Source organism: Larimichthys crocea, chromosome VII, assembly GCF_000972845.2.
Source record: "Larimichthys crocea isolate SSNF chromosome VII, L_crocea_2.0, whole genome shotgun sequence".
Taxonomy (NCBI): domain Eukaryota; kingdom Metazoa; phylum Chordata; class Actinopteri; family Sciaenidae; genus Larimichthys; species Larimichthys crocea.
Window position 1 is genome coordinate 1,198,188 of NC_040017.1, and position 21,462 is coordinate 1,219,649.

The window sequence follows — 21,462 nt, forward strand, 5'->3', positions numbered from 1 at the left end:
TATATATATACATACAGACACATATATAATTTTTTTTGTTGCTGCAGTTTCAGATTTTAGACTGTATCATCCACCTCAACAAACCACTTGCAATGTTCTAGTGAGAAAGAAAAAAAAAACATGTATGGCTGAACATTTACTTCTCACTTGCTTCCCAAATCCCCCATAAAAACGGCTAAATTGAATGTTAAGGCCTTATTTGACATATGGTGCACTCGCTCAGCCTTGAGCTGCATGTGAGGTTACAGACCAACAGCTGACTGTTTACAGAGTGTCTCCTACCAGGGCTGCTAAAACAGGGCTGTGGCTGAAAGCTTGGCTGTTAAAATATGCAGCAAATCTAAGTCACACCTTTCAGCCAGTTGTGCAGAGTGAGGTGAATGGGTCTGAGCGTGTCCAACCACAGAGAGAAAAAAGAAAAAAAAAGCCAACCTTGGAGATTTTCCCATTTCCCACCAAGCCACAGAGGCCAGAGTTATGTTTACCTGGGTCACACACAACAAGACCAGAGAGGCAGAAAGCCAAGAACAGATCAGAGCCAATTTCATCTCTGGTGCATGTGTATGCATTCTGTGTTTAAAGGGTCCAGTTGGGAGGGGGGGTATTTAGAGGTCTAGCTGGTAAAGCTGACACTCTGTTAAACAATGATGGTCACCTGGTAACAGCTTCTGGTTAACCACCATGCAGGATCCAAAAGAGGAATACTGAGCAATCATGGACCGGTTCTAGTCTGAGGGTTTGTTGGGATGCAGGGAGGGAGGCTGTCCGGTTTACCAGAACCTACAACTCAGCACATGAAACGAATCAGTGTAGCGGAGATGCTGTAACTTTGCTCCAACCCATGACAAGTTTGACCTATTTTCTAATGACAATGAACAGACCTCATTTGGACTCCTGTAACTTATCAAATTACTGACATTTATTTACCTTCATCTAATACTTGAATAGGGCTGCATATCTTTGATCCTTAATACAGAGACCTTTTTTTCTCTTTTTTTAAAATGGTTGTTTACTTTCCTGTTTCTATAAATCCTGCTTTACATCTCTGCTCATCCTCATGGCATATTCAATTCAATTCAGGCCGAGAAAAAGTGCAAAAGTAATTATTAGACTTTTGGGATGAAGTCCTCATCTGTAGTGAAAGCAGATGTTTGAAAGCATTTCAGATTTTAAAACAAAAAGCATGGACAAGGTCATGAACCCAATAAAAAAAAAAAATCATCTCTAAGCTCCGACAATCAGGATTAAAAGAGTTGAAACACATTTACACTCACAGAAATCTGACAGTACCGAGTGTGTTTACATGTCCATGTGTGCTGTATATTACTTTCATTTCACTACAACAGGCACAAGTCTGCACTGCTTACATTTATTTTGCCAAGTAAGGAGTTTTGCCCTAATTTGATCCATACACCCAACCAATAATACCCATCATCAAATATTATACAAATGAACACACAGTGTAGATTGTACAAATGCACAGCTAAAAGTCTGAGGTCTTTAAATGTGTGTATACTGCAGTACAGAGTCTAATACTAACATTATATGAACTGATCTGCTGCCTTGATTCTATAACTTTTCAATGACTCCCCATACTGAGGTGACTTAATGTCCACACATGGTGAAGTACAATTTGACCTTTGTTAAATCAGTAACAATACCAAGAACAAGCAGAAACACTCTACTGACCTGTCCTTCACCAACGCTGTGCGTGTCAATGATGGTGACCACGCCAGGGTTGTGTGGGCTTCGGCGGCTCGTGCTGTGAGGTGCACTCTCCTCATCCGGAGTGCCTGCTGGTATGGTACCTGCCAACTGGGTGACCACTTTACCCACCATTGTCAAGCCTGTCTTTAAAGTCTGGAAGAAAGAAAGAAAGAAAAGAGATGATTTTTATTAAGATTAATGATAGATTTGTGCAATCGACATACATATCCAACATAAATATTTTATATGTTATGTTCGAAGCCTTTGCAGGCAATAAGAATGAGAAGAAGAGCTGCCAAGTGCATGGATGTATATGTAATACCATGTCTGTGTGTGTGTGTGTGTGTGTGTGTGTGTGTGTGTGTGTGTGCTCTTGCACCATGTTCACTTGATGCCTGCTGATAACTTGTAGCACTGTAGCCGCAGGAGACACCCGTGTGTGTGTGTGTGTGTTGTGTGTTGTGTGTTGTGTGTTGTGTGGTGTGTGTGTGTGTGTGTGTGTGTGTGTGTGTGTGTGTGTGTGTGTGTGTGTGTGCATGTGTGCGAGAGAGGCTCCTCTGTGTCCGCTTAAGGCCCAGCCAGGGTGTCTGGCTCAAACACACCTCTGTGGCTCGATTGAGGGAAATGGATAGTGCTGCTTAAGTGGAGTCTATCTCACCTACTACACTGTCTTTGCCTAATGGAGTCCAATGCGTGTGACTGTGTGTCTGTGTGTGTGTGTGTGTAAGCGCCAAAGGGGCCCCGGAGAGCCTAATCAGGCATTCAGACTAGGCGGCCCTGTCAATACAGCGTGGCGCCTCGCGTTTGTTGGGTCTGAGGATCACCTACTGTCTGTCTTTGCCACTTGGCCAGGCACACTAACAGTGTCTACCGCCTGTGTATCCCTGCATTTGTGTGTGTGTGTGTGTGTGTGTGTGTGTGTGTGTGTGTGTGTGTGTAAAATGCCAGAAGAGGCATCAATTATTAAGTGAGGCGCTTGACTCCTAATTGATCAACACTAATGTGTTTTCTAATCACTGCAGTTGTGGAGTTCTTAGTGGTAGTCCAAACAGGGGTTATTGATCTGCCGGTGGGAGGGGGTGGGTGGGCAGATTATGTCTGCTGGCTGACAAGAACACATGAACACACACATACACATACACATACACACACACACACACACACACACACACACACACACACACAGATGTCACCATCTAAACAAATTACAACAGAATTTATGTGAAAGGTCTTTACACCCAGGAGTGATAGGCAACAGGGTTGATGTGATGCAAAAAATTTACCGGAAGATGGCAAATTTGAAGCAGGGAGTGCAATCGGTCTGAGCTGTTGTACTCTTCTCTTTAATCTTTCTTATAAACAAAAGCCATTATACTTTAATGCTAGCCCCACCCTCCCCTCCTTTTTTTTGTTTCCATGTCTCTGGACGTCAGCACTAAGAGCCAGCGTGTCGCGCCACAAGCCAGAAGGAGATACCTTGTCATCTATATTGAGATATATGGTCCTAAATGAGGAGAGGGCGGGCAAGCAGACTGCCTGTCTGCATATCAATACCCCGTGCCAGTGTCCACCCCTTACCAAGCCTCTAACCTGTTAGCGACACAGTACTCTTTTTGATGTATACAGTTATTAGCCTGCAAAGACGTCTCTCACACTAGCTGTTCGCACTCATTAAGTAAAGAGGAAGGGATACACTCGCTCTTTGTAAATCAATTAGCCCTTGCGACTGAATGGAGCGACAGACTAGAACCATATGAGGAGCTAGCTAGTTAGCATGTGTTGGCAAGCAGCTAAATCAGACCAGGAATGGATTTCACCTGGTATCAAAGGGGTTTGTTGGCGGTTAGTGAGGTATCTTAAAGTCACTCCCCTGTGGAGATGAGTGAAACAAGACCATTGGAGAGAAACGGATTACAGTGGGAAAAAACAGATAGGCAGGTTGATGAAGTGTCTCATAAGTTCAGCCGTAGTCAGCCGGGCGGGCCAGGTGGATCCAATGTCAGCACATTTACAGATGGTGTAGGCAGAGCTGGAAGTACTGTATTATGTGCTGTTTTATCTGAGCAAAGACAGACCAAAGGAGCTTCAGACAGAGTACAGCCACAGTCTGAACTCATTTTCACTTTCTTAAGATTAAAGCCAGTTAGTTTAGAGTCACTCTTTCTGTGGGGAGACGTGATGGAGGATGGAGTTTCAAAAAAAATAAAAAATACTGTATGTTCATCTGTATTTTTTTTTTTTCAAATCAGTATTAAAGGTTTGCATCTTTATCACATTTAAGGCTGTGCTGCATTCAATCCCTGTTCAATCTCTCATCCCTTTCCCAAGCTTGTATTTGCTTACTCAATAAAAAGCAGTAGCAGTAGCTTTATAGCAACACTGGACAAAGAGTGTTGGATATGATCTCTACCAGGGTTATCACCAACTTTGTGGGCCACACCTGGACCCGGTGAGGTTTCATACACAAAGGTTCAACACCTTCCCAGAGGTGAGAGACCCACTCCCCATTCACAAATGCAGCTGACTTCCAACACTCCACAAACAAACAAAATGTGTGTATGTACCGACACTTACTTTGGCTGCGTTGATCACTGTAGCTGTATAGGACTGTGCATTGTCACCGCAAGCTCCACCGCGGGACTGGTGACATCTGATCAACTGCAGGGACACAAAGATTTACAGATGAATACGAGACACATAGTGAATGCCCAGAAGATGTATGAAGAGAAAACTGTGTGGAAATGAAGTCAGATTTCAGACATCTAAAAGCCGCCCCTCTTCACTCTTTGGGGGAAATTGGTTTTGCTTTCAAAGAAACATTAAACAACCAAAACAGCCAATCTGCACTGATTTCATTTTAGATGTAATATCACTGGAATGGCTCTGTCCCCGCATTACTCTGACTGTTCCAAAAAATGGCTTTTATCATTTCTGGAAATCCTGAGGCACTTACACAAACAGTGCCCCCATCTGACAATTACTTGAGTGGGCCCGCACCAAAACACTTGGACATTAAATGTATTGCGGAGTCCACAGGAGAACATTCTGTTTTTTTTGGGGGGGGGGGTTGTAAATACTTAACAATCCCATTAAACAGAAGAGAACAGAAAACTCCTGTGCATCTGTTGATTTTCAAAATGTTATCATCTCTTGTGGACTCTTCTTGGAATTAGTTGTTTATCCAGACAGATTAAAGAGGCAGGAAATAGATAAAATGCATTTTTTGGATTGTAAATATGTCGCTTTTCTGATAAGCCACTTCTACAATGGATGGAGTGTGTGTGTATGTGTGTGTGTCGATTACCTTGTTCTCAGCGTAGGCCAGCCAGCGGCTACCCAGAGCTATTGGATTGAGGCTGGGGCCGGGACAGGGGTAGCAGCCTGAAAAGACACAAAGAAGATCACAGTGACATAGGCACCAATTCAATAAATAGAATAATTAAAAGAACAGAAAGAAGGGTTCATACACATGTTGGTAACTCACTAAAAAAATAAAAAACCTGGCACACTGCAGGGATTTTCATAAGCCTCCTCCCTGAAGAGTGTCTGTAACTATCTTAAACCATTAATGTGTTTGTGGGGAGTCTCTTGTTTGGGAAGATAAATGGGAGTCTAATGAGGGTGACGTGTCTGTACAATTGTATGTGTGTGTGTTTGTGTGTGTGTGTGTGCACAGTATGACCTAATGGAGACTGTGGTACCCAATAAATTGAGGATGACTCCTCTGCTGATTGACCAACATAATAATCCCTGTGGGGATACACACACACACACAGACACACACACACACAGACACACACACACACACACACAGACACACAGACACAGACACACACACGGTGTGCTGTCAGCAGAAATATAAATAGAAACCAGTGATCCTAAATGACAAACAAAGCTGTGTCTTCACAAACAGATAAACGTCTTGGACCTCATGAGAATATATTTTCCTCTTCCCACTCGAACAGATGTGGATCTGAAAAGAAGAACGTGGATTGCTATGACTAACACTAAAACTGACCCTCAGCTACAGGGCCATCTATTATCGCTGCTGTCGCCACTGCTACGAGACAGTACCAACCCAAAACAGGCCAACGTGTGCTGGTAAACAGGCTGCAGAGATGATTGATATTGTCATAAATGTCTTTAAATACAAGCAGATACAGACAGTGACAGTCGCCTGTTTCCAGTATGCGTAAACATACGGCCAACAAAATGTTGATCCAATAATGATCACACCCGCTGTGCTTGAGAACATGGGGCCTTGTCTCACACAAACACACACCCATGCACACACGCTGAGCTAATGTAAGTGTGTGGAGGTGTGGGGGGAAATGGGTTACTGACAATAATTTAGTGCTCAGGGAGCAGATGAGGTGGAGACAGTAATTTAGTGTGCTGTGTTGGGGAAGGGGGTTAGAGGGGTTGAGGTAAGCCACAAGGGCTGCTGGTAACGCCAGAGAAGCCTTTTGTTGCCTCTCCAAGGCCGAAGGGAGCCTCGGCGGTGAGATAACATGTGTTTGACATCCTGGGTGGAGAGCAGGGGGCTGAGGAGGGAGAGGAAACAGACATGATATGGAATCAAAGGAACAGAAAGCAGGGTTCAGGCTTCTGAAGGCTGAACCCAGAAAGACCTTGGTAAGCGTGGTAATAGCATATCCACATACCCTGCTCTCCATATTTTAACTTCCCATTTTTCAAAAAAAGTTTACCAAAGTTCAAAACAAAATAAGTCTTCTACTGTTACTGATGCTGATTGTCTCTACCTATAACAGTAACTGTCGTAGTCTGAAACAGTAAGCTCTAAATCAGGCTGCACAGGCCTAGCACCACCAAGCCAACAGCATTTCTCAATAGGCCATTTTCAGCCAAGATGCACTCGGTGATCAACATGAAAAACAGCCGTGTGTCACTGTAGACAGACCAGACAGAGCAAGACAAGCTTGCACAGTTAATGGAAAATCTGCAATAAATAGAGAGTAAGTAAACAGATCTGAGCAGAGTAATGACTACAAAATGTGAATGAAACACGAGCAAATGTGATCAACAGGCATCAGAGTATTCTGAGTGTGAGTAGTCAAAACAGTACACACATGACGGATCTGTAAGATCATCTTTATCAAACAACAAGCTCTGGGACAAGACTGAAATTACTTTGTACATTGCAACTAGTTTCCTGCGCAGTTGTTAGTTAGTCACACCACAACATACTGTACACCTGTGTGAAAGCAGGAAGCTACAGTGGAAAAAGAAGAATACGAACGCCCCCCATAAGTTACTTGTCCAGTGTGTCAGATAGCAGAAATTGAATATGTCAATCATCACTAGACAGACAGACAGACAGACAGACAGACAGACAGATAGACAGATAGACAGATAGTTTTTTATTACCTTATAAACCTTTTATATCTAAAAACACTGAAAAGTAGCCCTACACTGGCTGTACTGTCTCTTCCGTCTCTGGCTAATCTAAAAATCGGCAAAGATGTAGATCATCAGTGGACCTGAGGTGGACCAAATGACACCTGCCATTACGGCACCTCCCTGTCAATCAAAGCTGTTAATAATGCATGACTTTAAGCCTTAATCAAACGTGAACCGTTGAGTTGTATATAAATTCACCCTCAGTACAGTTGTCACGAACGGGGAAATTAGCTATAGAGACTAAAACAGTTTTTTGTACCAGGCTGTAAACATGTTTATTTCTGCTGTGAAGTTGGACATTTGAACATGTGGACTTATGGAGGTTGAAATGTTTTGTAGCCAGCCTCAAGCGGATGCTTGAAGCATTACAGTTTTTGGCTCTTCTGCACTGGCTTTATTTCCACGCCACAGAGGCTGCAACTTACATTTTTCGCAGGCAAGGTATTTTCTCCTTTGGCTATGGGGTTGCAATCATTAACTACACCACTAGATGCCACTAAATCATACACAGTGCTTCTTTAAGTCTAGACACAAAGCAACAGCACAAAGTGGAAATTAGATCTTGCCTGCAGTAGAACCCCCAGCAGTGGAACCAAAGGTATTGTTACACTATAGCACCAAACTCTACGAATACTCATGCAGTATCTCATTCAACTCAGCCGAAGCCAGTACAATGATCCAAAAATGTGTTCTGTGCATGGTCAAACAACAGATACAGTAATGCGCTGTGTAATCTAATGTTCTGCTAATAGTCTCTGCAGTAAAATATTACACAATCCTACAACAAGCTGCAACACGGCCCTCATACACTTGATCAGACATCTCAGTCTTCCTGATAGCAGCAACCAGACCCTTTGACTGTACAAAAAAACCTCAGTAGGCACCAGACATGGTCACTGTGAGTCGTTTCACTCAGAAAATGCTAGACAGGGATGTGGAATCAAGATGACCCCCTGCTCACAGCGCATAGCACTTGAATGCAAAAGCAAGAACATAAACATGGGGCGAGCCTTAAGTGCTCATAAAAACATGACATTTCCACCATCACATCTCTGGAGAAGAAACGGACATACAATAGTAGAATGGCTCATCCGAAGCGGAGCTGCACACATTACAGGACCTTCTGTTTACTGCTTTAACGGCCCAAACAGACCAAACAACGTTATGAAGAGGAGGCCCCTGCATTCAGAGACGATTAATAACTATTGAGCATGTTTGGTTTCCTGTGGCCCAGACACTGATAGGGAAGGCAGGCAGACAACGAGGAGACACATTAAAGCCAGCCAGTAAGGTCAGTTTACTCCAGTCAATGACTTAAGTGGACAACGATGGCCATGTAATACAGTCTGGCCTTTCTTTCACAGCCTGCTTGAGCAGACATGGCAGGTACAGCCGGGAGGATGCAGGAGCTGTGCTGTAAACTGTTTTCCTGTGTCGAGCTCCAAATGGAGGGCCTCACATCATGTTTTGATAAAAGCAGTTTAGTCACAATGCACAAGCGAACCAGCCTTAGTAGCTGGCTGCATTATAATCAATGTTCTGCTTTGTGTTTATTTGGCTTGTGTGATAGCAGTGTGACAGAGTCACTGATCATGTTTGGCAATGTTAGTGTTGATGCATTGGAAAAGAAAACGTTACAGAGCACTGGGCTTTGAGCCAACATTTCACATTTACATGGCTGCAATCTCACTGCAAGCCTTCATGCTCAATTCTGATTTATTGCTCGGATCAGATTTTTTGTTTGGCTGTTTGGCAAATCAGATTACAATGTAAACCAGTCACAGTCCTGAACCGACCTGCATGCAAACAACACATCATACAACTTAGAAGTCATAGAAGCCAGTGTTTTATTCATTTGTTGATAATCAACAAGAACGAGGATGAATGGAATTGAATATACCACTGTTCTGGTCTACTGACCCCTTACAGCGCACACTTCACATCATGTGCAAGGTGCCAACTGCTCATCAGCAGCAAGACAGCACTTCCTGTCCAAAGCACTCACAATAATGCTAAGCTTGCAGACACACACTGACACACCGACAGTTCAATATATTGTCGAAGGACACTTCAACTGGACTGGGGGACCTGCCCTACCACCTGAGCCACAGCCAGAGAAAGACACATTTTAATTGCTTTTTGCGGAGCAATAGGTGCTGCCAGTCTACAGAGTCTACTCTGTTGCATCAGAGCAAAAAGTGGCAGGATTGAGATGTAAACGACTTCAATGAAACGGGTTTAATCCAAAATGTCAGGATGTCAAGGCTAATTTACTGTCAGGAACTAAACAGCAGATCAGAAATACTATTTAAATCTGACACTAGGTTTATGGACACAAAAGAAACCAGTAGCATAGCTCCAACATAGATTTCAACAAATATTTGTAATATTTCAATGTATAATACAAAATGTGTTTAACTTTCTTACTTGTAACAAAGAACTTCTTGGTGAAGGTGCAGCTGTCAAACGCTGCGATCTTCTCTTGCAGGCTCACAGCAAGAATACTTGAAGAGGGAGAAAACAGTACTTTAATAGAAAGTAAATAAACATGCAGTGTATAATATAATACGTTTGTTGAGTTCTTGTTAGATCAGTTGGTATAAACATACTGTTTGTTGCAGTGGAGATCATAGATGGGAGTCTTGAACTGAATTGATTTGACCATTTCCCCTGTCCGCAGAGAATACAGGTCAGCACAGCAGTAGGGAGGGCTTGTTCTGAAAAGAAATGCATATAGTTAATCTCTGATTACTTAATGCAGACCTCAGGTAATGTAAATGTAAATTTAATGCAGGATACAGAAGTGATGAATGATAACTTCTTATTTAAAGAGACATTTTCTGACACATAAAACTAAAGCAGACGAGTTGGCTTAGATATTCAGCAACGTTCAAGAAATGTCTATGCTGTTTGCCAGTGTTAGCACACATCTGCCTACTGCTTTCATCCAGATTTGTTATTTTCAGAGAGCCAGAGAACACCCTGTTTTAACTTAGACACCCCAGACACATAAAAAAAATGTGTTCAACAGCTCACCTCTTACCCGCATATAACTGCATTAACGTACGTATATACAATACAATGAATAGCAACTTTCTCCCATCGCTAGCTGTCAGGAAGAATGAAACAGAGCTCCCATCACCAACAGATTATCATTGCCAAAAATCTGCCATTGCAAAGAACACAATAGACTGGGACCAGAATCAATGTATAGTGGAATAAAGTGACTGTATAAACCAGGAGTGTTATGGAATTTTCTATCCTTAGGTAACACAAGGTCACGTGTGTGTAGCTTTGGTTGGGAACAGTAGGTGCCAGTCTATCTCAACACTGTGGTGTCCAGGGTCGAAGAGACCTATTGCTGCCTTCCTAGACATAATAGATAGCTTGCTGTTGACGTTCCAATCTGCGAAACAGACATCTGTGTCTCCAGACTAGAATATGTTGACAATAACAGCTGCATGGGTAAAGACATTCTCTTTGACTAATTCTGGGCGTGTAGTATTTTTGGTGTTATCTTGGGGTTTAAAGTCTATCCACCAGGATGAGTTGGGCAGAATGTGAGACTGACTCAGGCACTTCTGATGAACTTTGAGAGTGTCTCTAATTCTCCTTGATCAAGCGTCAATAAATAATACAGCATAAGACATCAGAGGCTCCTGAACACTTTCTTCCTTCCTGACCTCACCATTGACCTTTGACTTCAGCAATTTCTCCACAACAAGGGCTAGTCAATTCTGATTTCAGGAGGTCCGGATAGAGAAAGTTTCCTCATGTTCAGGTCCACAGCATCATCATCATGTTTAAGTTGCATTATAATTTTGTTACACATTACACGTTACATATTTGATATATATTGAAGCAGCATTGTCATTGTATCAACATCTGCACTGTGTGAGGTCAACAACTCAAATCAAACAAAGAAAGCTATAATTCAATGTCATGGCAACAGTATTTATTTTCAGTGACACTTTGGACTCCGAGAGCTCCACACAATAATAAATAATACATCAAATAAATAAGAAAAGTCAAAGCAACGTTTAGCACACACCATGACACACTGACGCACAGTCTGACCTCTCTCATCTCCTCACTCCTTTATATTTTTCTCTCTCTTGTCTCCTCACTCCTTTATATTTTTCTCTCTCTCGTCTCCTCACTCCTTTATATTTTTCTCTCTTGTCTCCTCACTCCTTTATATTTTTCTCTCTCTTGTCTCCTCACTCCTTTATATTTTTCTCTCTCTTGTCTCCTCACTCTTTTATATTTTTCTCTCCATCACTGTCACTGCCACTCTATTCAGTGAAGGCCCATCCTACCCTGCCTGTGATTGGTTGACATTCTTGCCCTCACCTTGACCAATCTCAGTCCTCATGCCTAAACCCAACCAACTCCAACCCACAAAGGCAACAAGTACTGGCCAATCAGAGACAGGTAGGATGAGTAGTGATTAGAATCACTGTCAGAAAAGAGTCGCCGGTCAAATGTAATCTCCACTAAAACTCAACGATATGTTGTTTCCTGCTCTGGGTTGCAGACAGGATTGAGTGTGGTTTCGGACCCGGACCATGGTCCGCCTATTACCGGTATATACCTGTGGTGTATATATACCACAACTCAGAAAAGTGAATTTAGTGTTAAGATGTTGTTTAAAGCCACTCAAAAGTGTATCCATGTGGGGAAATACATCAGGCAAATTATGTGGAACACAGTTGTTGCACTACATTTTTTTTTTAAAATCATCCACATATTTCAATAGTCCAGTCAGATTACATTTAAGACCGAGCCAAACTAGCGCAACAAGTCCAATCTCTGCTAGACAACTTGAGAATCTCCTAATAGGCAACATCAGGACACGTGCAGTCCTCGCACGCGATTCCTGTCAATAATTTTCTTTCTCTTTTGAAAAATGAAACAGTTAGAAAATGGTCATTATACTCGGCACTTGACCATGAAAAAAGTAAACTTATGCACATCCCAGACAATCAGAGAGAGAAATTAGTGAACTGTTTCTCCTTGGAGAATACATATAGTATTTGTTTCCACCAGGTTCCACTAGCCATTCTGAGGGTCCACATAATGAAAGGGAGTAAACTGAAGGGCAAAAGGGGAAATGCTCTATCATGCACCAAATTTTCAAGAAGCCTTTCTATCAACACAGCAGAGGGTTACATGAGGGGGCCTATCAGACAGCAGGCAATGGCTGCTGGTAAAGGGAAATTTAGACATAAATCTTAATCAAGCAAGACCCCTACCCTCACCACCACCCGTCCCCTGTGTCCCTTCCCCCTCTCTGCAAGTGAAGAAGTGAAGGTTCTACCAGTCCTCTATTTTCTGTCACCCTTGTCGAGGCCTGTGGTGCCGCATTGGCTGAGGATGCTGGGCTGAAATGTGGTGTTAGTTTTGTTTCTTGAGCCATAGGGCTAAGTGCTTTCAACAGTCTATTTAGTCTGCTTGTGCACATTGAGTGCAGTTACATGCTTCATCAGTCTCAGCATGGGCAGTTTTTGGGCGTATGGGAGGTGTTGGCCAGATCTTGGAAAGGTCAAAGTAGACTAAATTGTGTCTGTAAACACAATGGAAAAGAATAAAAAACACCTGCATGCTAGCGTTAGGCGTTCTTGGACCAGAAGAACACCTATTGACTGTAATTAAATTGTGGAGGGCTAGTTTAGGAAGGTTCAGCTGATTTGAGGGCTTAAATCAATGAGGAAACCCCCTTCCTGCAGACTAGAGCCAGTGCAAGATACGATTAGAATATAACAAGTTTAAACAGTGCAGAGATATTGCCAAATCACAGAGGGAAATCTGGACATTATTCAAATGACGAGCTCATAATGGTAAGACTTTCATCCATTACAAGACACAAATAACCTCAGCCATGTTGAATATTCCTGCAGCACACCATGTTCCACTGACCGATTCTACTGTGTCAAGGTCTGTCTGCCTTCCCAATCATTACTGTTGCTTCTTTTCTTCTTTATGGTGGAAAGATATCTGCTTCTCCTATTCAAGCCTCGGACACATGCACACACAGGATGAAGTAGCAAAGGGAAACAGTGGAGAGAAATGTTGCTATTTTAGAATCAGAGTACAACAAAGCAGCAAAGACATCTTAAACTGTCTACAAAAATGTCAAAATCTTCTCAGAACTGTCAGCATCAATAAGCCACTGCCAGTAAGGTTTTGTCGTAAGACTGAAAAAGGTAAAGGAATTTCATACGTCAAGGACTAAGACTAAGAGTCTACAGACGTGCTAGCAGAGCTGTGAGGCTGTGTGGTTTGTTCCAATATGCTAATATTTGACTAACACCGCTAAAATGCTGTTGTTTAGCAGGTATAATGTTCACCACATTCACCATCAGTTTAGCATGTTAGCATATCGGGTATGCCAAGACACCAGACAGTAATTTATACTCATTCAAGGTTGGATTAATAAATCTGGATAGTTATTATCGGACAACTCTTCTTCTGTTGGTAGTGACAGTAACACCATGAATGTCTTGAAGAAGAGACTTTCTGGCCCTGATCCCCATTTGTACAATTTATCGTGTTTTGTGTCCTCTATGAGGGCAATGCCACTGCAAAAACACCCACCACCCAACTGCACCACTGCAGCAGACTAACTTAAAAGAGCATGGAGGTTGCATTTTTGACACATTGCCTTTGTCAGTCTGAACTCAGCCTAAGTATTCCAATGGGAAAGCTCTTAATGGCACTGTTGATAGAGTAACCAGCCTGTCTTTCCAGCTTTTTCTTTCCCCTTCCTTTCACCCCTCACCTCTTCCACCCTTATTTCCATGGGTTTTTGACGAGGTCTATGCATATTTGTGCAGTGTTGCCATGCTGTACGAGTATTAAGCCTTTCTTTCAATATGACGGCAAGTGCCAAATAGTGTAAGTGTCCACAGACTGGAGCTTGTGGAAGTTGTGCTGTATGTTTTGGCGAACAAAGATCTAGAGTTGGAAGACTTTGAGCTACAACTAGTTAAGGATTATAAGAGAGTGCTTCTTGGTAAAATCCTTGACCAGAACCAGGTCATATTATAGTCAGGTGAGGGCTTAGGAACGTAATAGTATTGTAAATGTTGAGCAAGTAACAAGTTTGTACAGAGCAAGTTTATAAAATTATAAATTATACATTTTTAAATGTAAATGTAATTATTAAAATTATAAATGTCTGTTGTCCTTGTACCCAGTTCAGCAGCTCTTACTGCAGTGTTAAGGTAGCTTCTCTTTGTTTAGTAGTCAAGACTAATACAGACTTTAGTGTCTCCAGAAAGATGGCCATTACGTAAAATGAAATGTCAGTAGAATAGATAAAAATGCACTCCTCAGAACAAAGCAATATAACTGAAAAGGCTTGTCATAAAATATGTTGTTAATCCTTCAAACAGCCTTTAGTCTCCAGCTACAATAATCTGGTTACCACACAATCCTGTGGAACACTGTCTGTAAACTTTGCACACAGCTGTCAAAGAATCTGAGCTGATGCAGGACCATGATTCCGAGCTGCAGCTGACACTGGCGGCCCAAACAGGATTCCATCACCCAGTGATAAAGCAATCACCCAGCCCCACTAACACACACACACACACACAAGTTAGTTAACAACAGAGGCGGTACTTTGACACACGATTCATTTTTCTTAACACAGACAAAGGCAGGAACACACACCCAGGGACGCAAGATGAAATAACTGCTGCAACAATATCCAACAAACATCTTGATGACTGATACATGAGCTAAACCCGCTGGGAGTGTATGTGTCGCATATGCACACACATACACACACAGACACTTGCACACACACATGCAAACATGTATAAGTACAGATACAAGCTAGTGTGGCTATTGTGCAGTATGTTTCCCAAGCTAGCGGCTGGAAAGTAGTGGCGCCAAGTGAGCCCTCTGATCTCTTAGCCCAGGCCCGGAATTAAATCATTGTCCCAGGACATGCGCGCGTGTGCGTGTGTGTGTGTGTGTGTGACAGCGTTTCGATGTTAGCACAAATGTGTTCTTCCCTCCTGTCCCAGTGAATGCTTAGTAGAGAAGACAGAAGAGGTGCCACAGAAGTTCTGATTCATATTCCCATCCTGATGGTCATGAACGTCTCCACCAACATTTCAAAAGGTCCTCACGCTGCGAACACTGCTACCATTACCAATCACGAATACAGGCATTAAGATTAATACAAAAAATTCAGCCGACGATAATTTACTTTTAGGCGGCTGCATCATCGATTTCAGCATTATCAGAGTCCAATCAATCCAATTCAAAGCTCTATCCCGAAAAATGGGCCTCTGGAATTGATTCAAAGGGACAATGATAACCCGCTATTATAGAATCAAAATGGCACAGGGTTCAATTGTTTTGCTTTTGCAGTATTTTAACAAATGACCCAGTTCTAATGGAGGCAATGCAGGGTCAGATGTAATAAGATTTCCTGATGCCGGGGACGTTGGGGCGTAGGTTGAAAGCAAGGCTAAATCACAATTATCATTATGGATCATGGCGGGATGTCAGTCCTTGCACATGTTAAGGTGACGCCGAGCACCATTCCCCAGCTCAGTAACAGGCCTATTATGATGGCCCTATTAGATCAATGTGTCAATTACTATTACTCAAACTGGCCCTTGGGTCTGAAAGGATACAAAATGAGGGATATGGAGGGAAGGAGGCTTGGCTCATTTACTTCCTTTGATAGGACAAGAAGCTACTTCAGAAATTAAGGGGAGAAAATGGAGCAACCCTGCCAGATACAGAACACAACACAGAGTGCAAGATGATTATCATAAGCAGGTTGGCAATTAATTCTTGGTCACGTGCTCAGTCTTGTTTAGTTATTCTTTGATTAGCTATATATATTCTCTTATCTAAACAATTATTTTCCTTATTGAACTTAAGAATCTAAGTTCTTATGCAGCTGCTTTGTATTAAGCAAAAAATTTTACTGATTTGAAAAGTTACATTTTTGTTAAGACTGCTGTGTAAGAGATGCTTTGAGCTTAATGCTAACATCAGCATACCATCGTCAATTCACATGTTCACATGTGGTTGGTAGGTCGTATTAACCATGTTATCATTTCAATTTTCCATGTTAGCATTTAACCCTTTATATGGCACTCATTGAAATACTTTGAAATTTAAAAATGCAATCCTTAGAGTGTTATTGGTGGATTTCTTTTGTGTGTCAGTTTTAGGCTGCACATCAAAGTCAAAGAAGTTACCATACATGGTCACTCGCCCACCAAATATCATGCACGTGATACAGTGCAGAAAATGTTAGGGTGGGATCCATTAGAGGCCATAGCAACACTACCTGTCAAGTAGCGTGACATTCACTGATTTGTCGGAGAAAGTCACACGATTCTGCTCCTTCATTGAGAGACAAAAGCCCATGGAAGTGACCATATATGGTTCCTCGCCCGATAAAGGGTTAATATCTAGCTCTAAATCCAAAGTACGCCTGAGGCTAACAGCACTGCGGGTAGTTTTGCAGGTAAGTCAGAGTATCTGAAAAAAAACTACTAGTGTCAATCTAATGAATAGATATATTACTGAGTAAGTAAACTTTTACCTAATGGTAACACTACGCAAAGCCAGGGCATTAATGTTTTTAGAGTTTATACTCTGAGGACCATGAATGTATGTACAACATTTCATGTTCATCTATCTACAATAATATTTGTTGAAACATTTACAACCAAAAATGTTTGACAAAACTGTCAACTTAGAGGAGTAGGGGGGTATACATCGTACATGTCTGTACAAAACTAATAGCAATTTATCTATTGGTTCTAAATATATTCAGTCTGGACCAAACAACTTGCCTTCCCCAGAGCCCCACAGCTAGTGTCGCTACAAAGGTTTTTCTAGGCACAGCTTTCACTTTTAGTGGTGAGGAAGATCACCCACAATGAAAACTATTAGACTTGACTTAGGTCAAGATTTCAACAGTCCAAAATAGGATTTTTCTAATCCTAAATTGCTCTGCTGTAAACGAACCAGAGGGCACACGTGCTGAATCAATCTCCCCATTGGCCATACAATACAGTCTGTCAGTTTGGGTCATTTTTCTATCTGACTGCTTTGCCACTGTGCTGCACTGTACCAGATTTGGAAAACCTTCTAACAACACATTGTTTAATGTGACTTTTACAACCATGTGTGAGTCTTACTTTTAGATATGCAACTGTTTACAATGGTCATTACAGACCATTATGGATAGTGTGTGTCTTATTATTGTGCCATTATCATCAATCTAGTCTGTGTACTTCCTCCTTCATGTTGACATCTGTTATTTTAATTTTCACATCGATGCTGTATTCCATGAGCACTTTCCTTCTGGCTGAGAGAATCTGCACACATCTTTTTATGAACGTGAACTAAAGCAGGGGATCAAAACCACAAAATTTCATGTGGCTGTGGAAAGCATAGATGGTAGCCTGAGGAGGAAGGGACGTCACCACATTTCCGACTGGTGCAAAGTTTTACAGGCTCCCCAAATACGGACGACAATTACATGCTGTGGAAATGCTAAACAAATACAACATTGGTTAGGGAAGTCAAGGCTGGCTCTGCTGGAAGGGAGCTAATGCTTCAAGTGAAGACTGTTGAACTTCTGAGGAAAAGCATTTCCACTGGGCTTCAACTGATAGGGTCTTTTGAATACTGAAACCCTGAAATTTAAGATCAGCACTGCCAATAGCCAATAGTTTATGCCAACATTTAACAAGTACTCAAAGTTCTCCCCAGAATTTTATTCTTGACAGGATAGGAAGCAATGTCACACAAACTGGCCTCTTAATTTTGGACCTTGGAAAAAGAAACTGACCACATAATCTTACCTCTGTGTCCATTTTGATCACATCACAGGATATCAAAAGATAGAGTTGTCATAAAATTATTAGTTACACTCAAAAGTTCATGTTTTCTTAGCGCTATAAAGACGTCTCATCCATTCGTACATGTACAATCATATCTACAATTCCATGAAAACTGGAAAATAAAAACTGTACTGCAACATTCTTCCCTCCTCTCTCCTATTTGTTTTGTTTTTTAAGCAGTGTTCAGACAGGGACAGGCAAACCAGATGCCGGCGGCGTTTTTCAATTCATTTCAGTGGGGGTCGTGTGTTTCCGCACCGGCAGTACGCAATGCAGGCGTTGCCGCAAAAAATGTTGCCGGCGTGCGGGAGAGAAGTTGAGCCAGATTCAACTTTAGGAAAAACGGAGCCCCACGTCACGCTCCGGCGGCCACTGAGATCGGTCAAACCTCCAGAGAGAGAGAGAGAGAGAGAGAGAGAGAGAGAGAGAGAGAGAGAATCACAGAGAGCGAGCGCCGGCCTCGATAAAGCTGTTAATCAATGGGGGGGGCTTTAATGCATTAAAGCACCACATTATAGCTAACAATGAGCAGAACAGCAAACATAGCTATCAAGTCTGACTGTGCAGGCAACCAAGGTAAGACGAGAATAAAAACAATATTAATCTTGTACGTTTAGGAAGTACTCAACAATAAATAGTGTAACAATGAAAAGAAATTCGACATGGGAATTTATGTATATTCAGCCCATAAATCCAGCTTACTCCTCCATCCTTTGACAGCAGTGAAGTGGACATTAATATTCATTATGAAAACCATAGCTTGCATTAGATCCAATTTTAGCCATTTTAGCCTTGTGCGCCAATTTTCTGTCTGAGTTAAGTGGAAGCACTTGACACATGAAACATCTGGTCATGGAGTTGAAGTTCTTTTTTTTCTGCTTCGACATCTTAAAGCTGGATCTCCAAATGTGACGAGTTAACTTTGCATCATTGTATCTGCTTGTGCATAAGAACACAAGCTTTTATGTGTTACAATGTGGATGACATAATGATTATTTCATCAGGTGCTAAGAGTTCTTGCTCTCAAAACTCACTTTCCAGTCTTTACAAATAACTCCCCATGCACTGGAGGTTCAAGGCTCTCAATACAAAGACTGGACAACTGCTTGCTGACTTTCAGCAGGAGATGGACGGCTCCGTGCAGGGACTTCAGTGTCACTGTTTAAGGACACTCTCTGACACTGATGTATTGTTTTCCTGACAGTTAGTTTTGGAATTTAGACAGTGGTAAAAAAACAAAACATTTTCATGTGCAGGCTTTATGTTAATAGCCATTTAACATATGTGACAAAGCTATCCAGCTTATATATGCAAAAATATGATGCCAAAACAAAAAGCTTATCTGTAATTTTTTAAAATCTTCTCAAATTAAGTTGTTTTCTTCACAGTAGGCTGCTACATATATACAATTTTGTGAGTTAATAATTTAACTCAGCTATATGACATATTATTAGACATATTGTTAGTCTTATCCCATTAGTTTGATCTAGACTATAGTAGTGCCACAAAACATGTATTGTACAGTACTGCATACAGTGATGATGTAGCAAACCTGCTGCGGGGCATCTCTAATGAAACCATGAAGTCGATCTTCTAAATGACCGAACACTTTCACTAAACACAAAGTTCAGAGGATGATAGGAATGTTGTTAGTTAGTCACTGTCTTTAGCCACACTCCATTAACTTCTGTACAAATTGTCATGGCAATCCATCCAAATGTTGCAAGATTTCGGTTTGAACCAAAACTTGCTGGAGGCTCTAGAAATAAGGTTATGGCATCACATAGTCAGTAGGATTCAGTTTCTGGGGATCCTTCAGCCTGGACCAAGGAGGTTGGACCGACCAACAGACTGACATAGCTATCCTTTAGTCTACAACGCTACCATGCCTAAAAATCTCATTGTCATCAATAAATATCGTCACCTGAAAACCATCTGCGGCAGTTACAGCAGGTTAGGTCACTTCTGAAGCTCTTATAAATTTTGGTAGAGATGAGAGTCATTTCCTAAGCTATTAAAATGTTTTTACTCTTAAAATGTATTAAAATTATTTTTGTCCAGGGCTAAAGGCTTACCCCGAGACACTAGGTAAATATGGAACCACCAGTGTTACTTAACCAAGCCAAAGCCCCATTTATCTTTGATCCAACATCTGAAGAAAATTACATTAGTACTGCTATATACTGTATGCAGTTTAATGTAAAGGGAAAGGGAAGGTTTAAACACTAGTAAAATAAAATATTAATTGCTTTGACCACAGAGGCCTGGTTTAGGGAATGGGGTTGTGGTAAAGGTTTGAAAAGTCATTACTAATCATTCAGCCTGTCGGCTGTGTTTATATGCACCACTTCCAGTACTACTGAGTTTAATCTGACTTCCTATTTGAAGGGGGAAAACTGGCGAGGCAGAACACATTTTCGACAGACGTAAAACAGACATGCAAGTCAAAATAAACGCTCCGGAGTGAAGCCTGAGCCCCGAAGCTCTGCCTGTGCACTGAACAAGTGTGTATGTATGTGTGCGTGTGTGGGGCAAAGGAAAAGGGGAAGTGGAAGACCAGATTACAGCCACTCTCATTTCCACGCTGGGGCATGACAAAAGGGTCCGGGAACGATTTCATAAAGACGTTTTTTTTTTTTTTTTTCCTCAGTGGAGAACGTGACATCCCTGCCCACAAATTAAAGACAAACTTTGGAGACCAAGAGGAAAAGATCACCAGTGTCTATGGTCCTATAGACGCATAATCAATGCAGCTTCACCTCAAACCATGACGACAGTAAAACTACAAAATGAATACATAAAGTCTCCAGGATAACTTCCCTGATGTTGCATCTACCCTACACATACAGTAGGCTTGGAGTGCTTAAGCTCATGGGTGGTCACAATGTGACAGTGAAGAACACCATAACCTCATGGTGGATAAAAAGCATCACTTCTCCAAATCCCTTTAATCTGGGGCCTCGTTTCATACAAATGCTTGATGATTTCCATTTAATACACTTTAGAAGATGGATACATCCGGTCAGAGAGCAAAACCTGTCATGAAAATGCACTGAAACACAAGGGCTTAGTGCCACAATGGGCTTTGCCATGGCAAACACTGGCCATGGCAAACACTTTTGATGCATCAAAAGTGTTTGTATGTGTGTGTGAGCTAAGTGGAATTTGTTGCTTGCAACCACATAATTAAAAAACTGTGTTATTTCACTATGGGATTTAAAGCAGATTCAGATAGAGATGTTCAGCACTATCAGTGTTTGATACTGTTTGCTGTACATTTACTTTGGTATTTAGAACCAGTGTGAGACAGGTGGCACCTAAAATTATACTGAACAGAGATATCGCAGTAACGTCTTTGCTTATAGCACTGATGGTACATCACGTGATGTCATTTATTATGAGCCAGATACACATTAGTCATGCTAGAACAGAAAATGTATTCATC

The 21,462-nt window shown here is 41.7% G+C and overlaps 1 protein-coding gene across 7 annotated transcripts in view; it reads right to left on the minus strand.

Annotated features, from left to right (window-relative positions):
• Positions 1 to 21,462, minus strand: part of bcas3 (BCAS3 microtubule associated cell migration factor) — a 327,897-nt gene that overhangs the window by 283,588 nt on the left and 22,847 nt on the right. For 6 of the 7 annotated variants that reach the window (XM_027280625.1, XM_027280624.1, XM_027280626.1 and 3 more), the window contains exons 8-12: positions 9,738 to 9,845; positions 9,556 to 9,632; positions 5,012 to 5,088; positions 4,282 to 4,365; positions 1,690 to 1,860 (exon numbers count right to left, since the gene is read on the minus strand). In XM_027280625.1, coding sequence (XP_027136426.1) covers positions 1,690 to 1,860; positions 4,282 to 4,365; positions 5,012 to 5,088; positions 9,556 to 9,632; positions 9,738 to 9,845 — 517 coding nt within the window. Of the gene's footprint in view, positions 1 to 1,689; positions 1,861 to 4,281; positions 4,366 to 5,011; positions 5,089 to 9,555; positions 9,633 to 9,737; positions 9,846 to 13,047; positions 13,121 to 21,462 lie in introns of those variants that run through there. The other variant, XM_027280629.1, reaches the window with a different exon arrangement.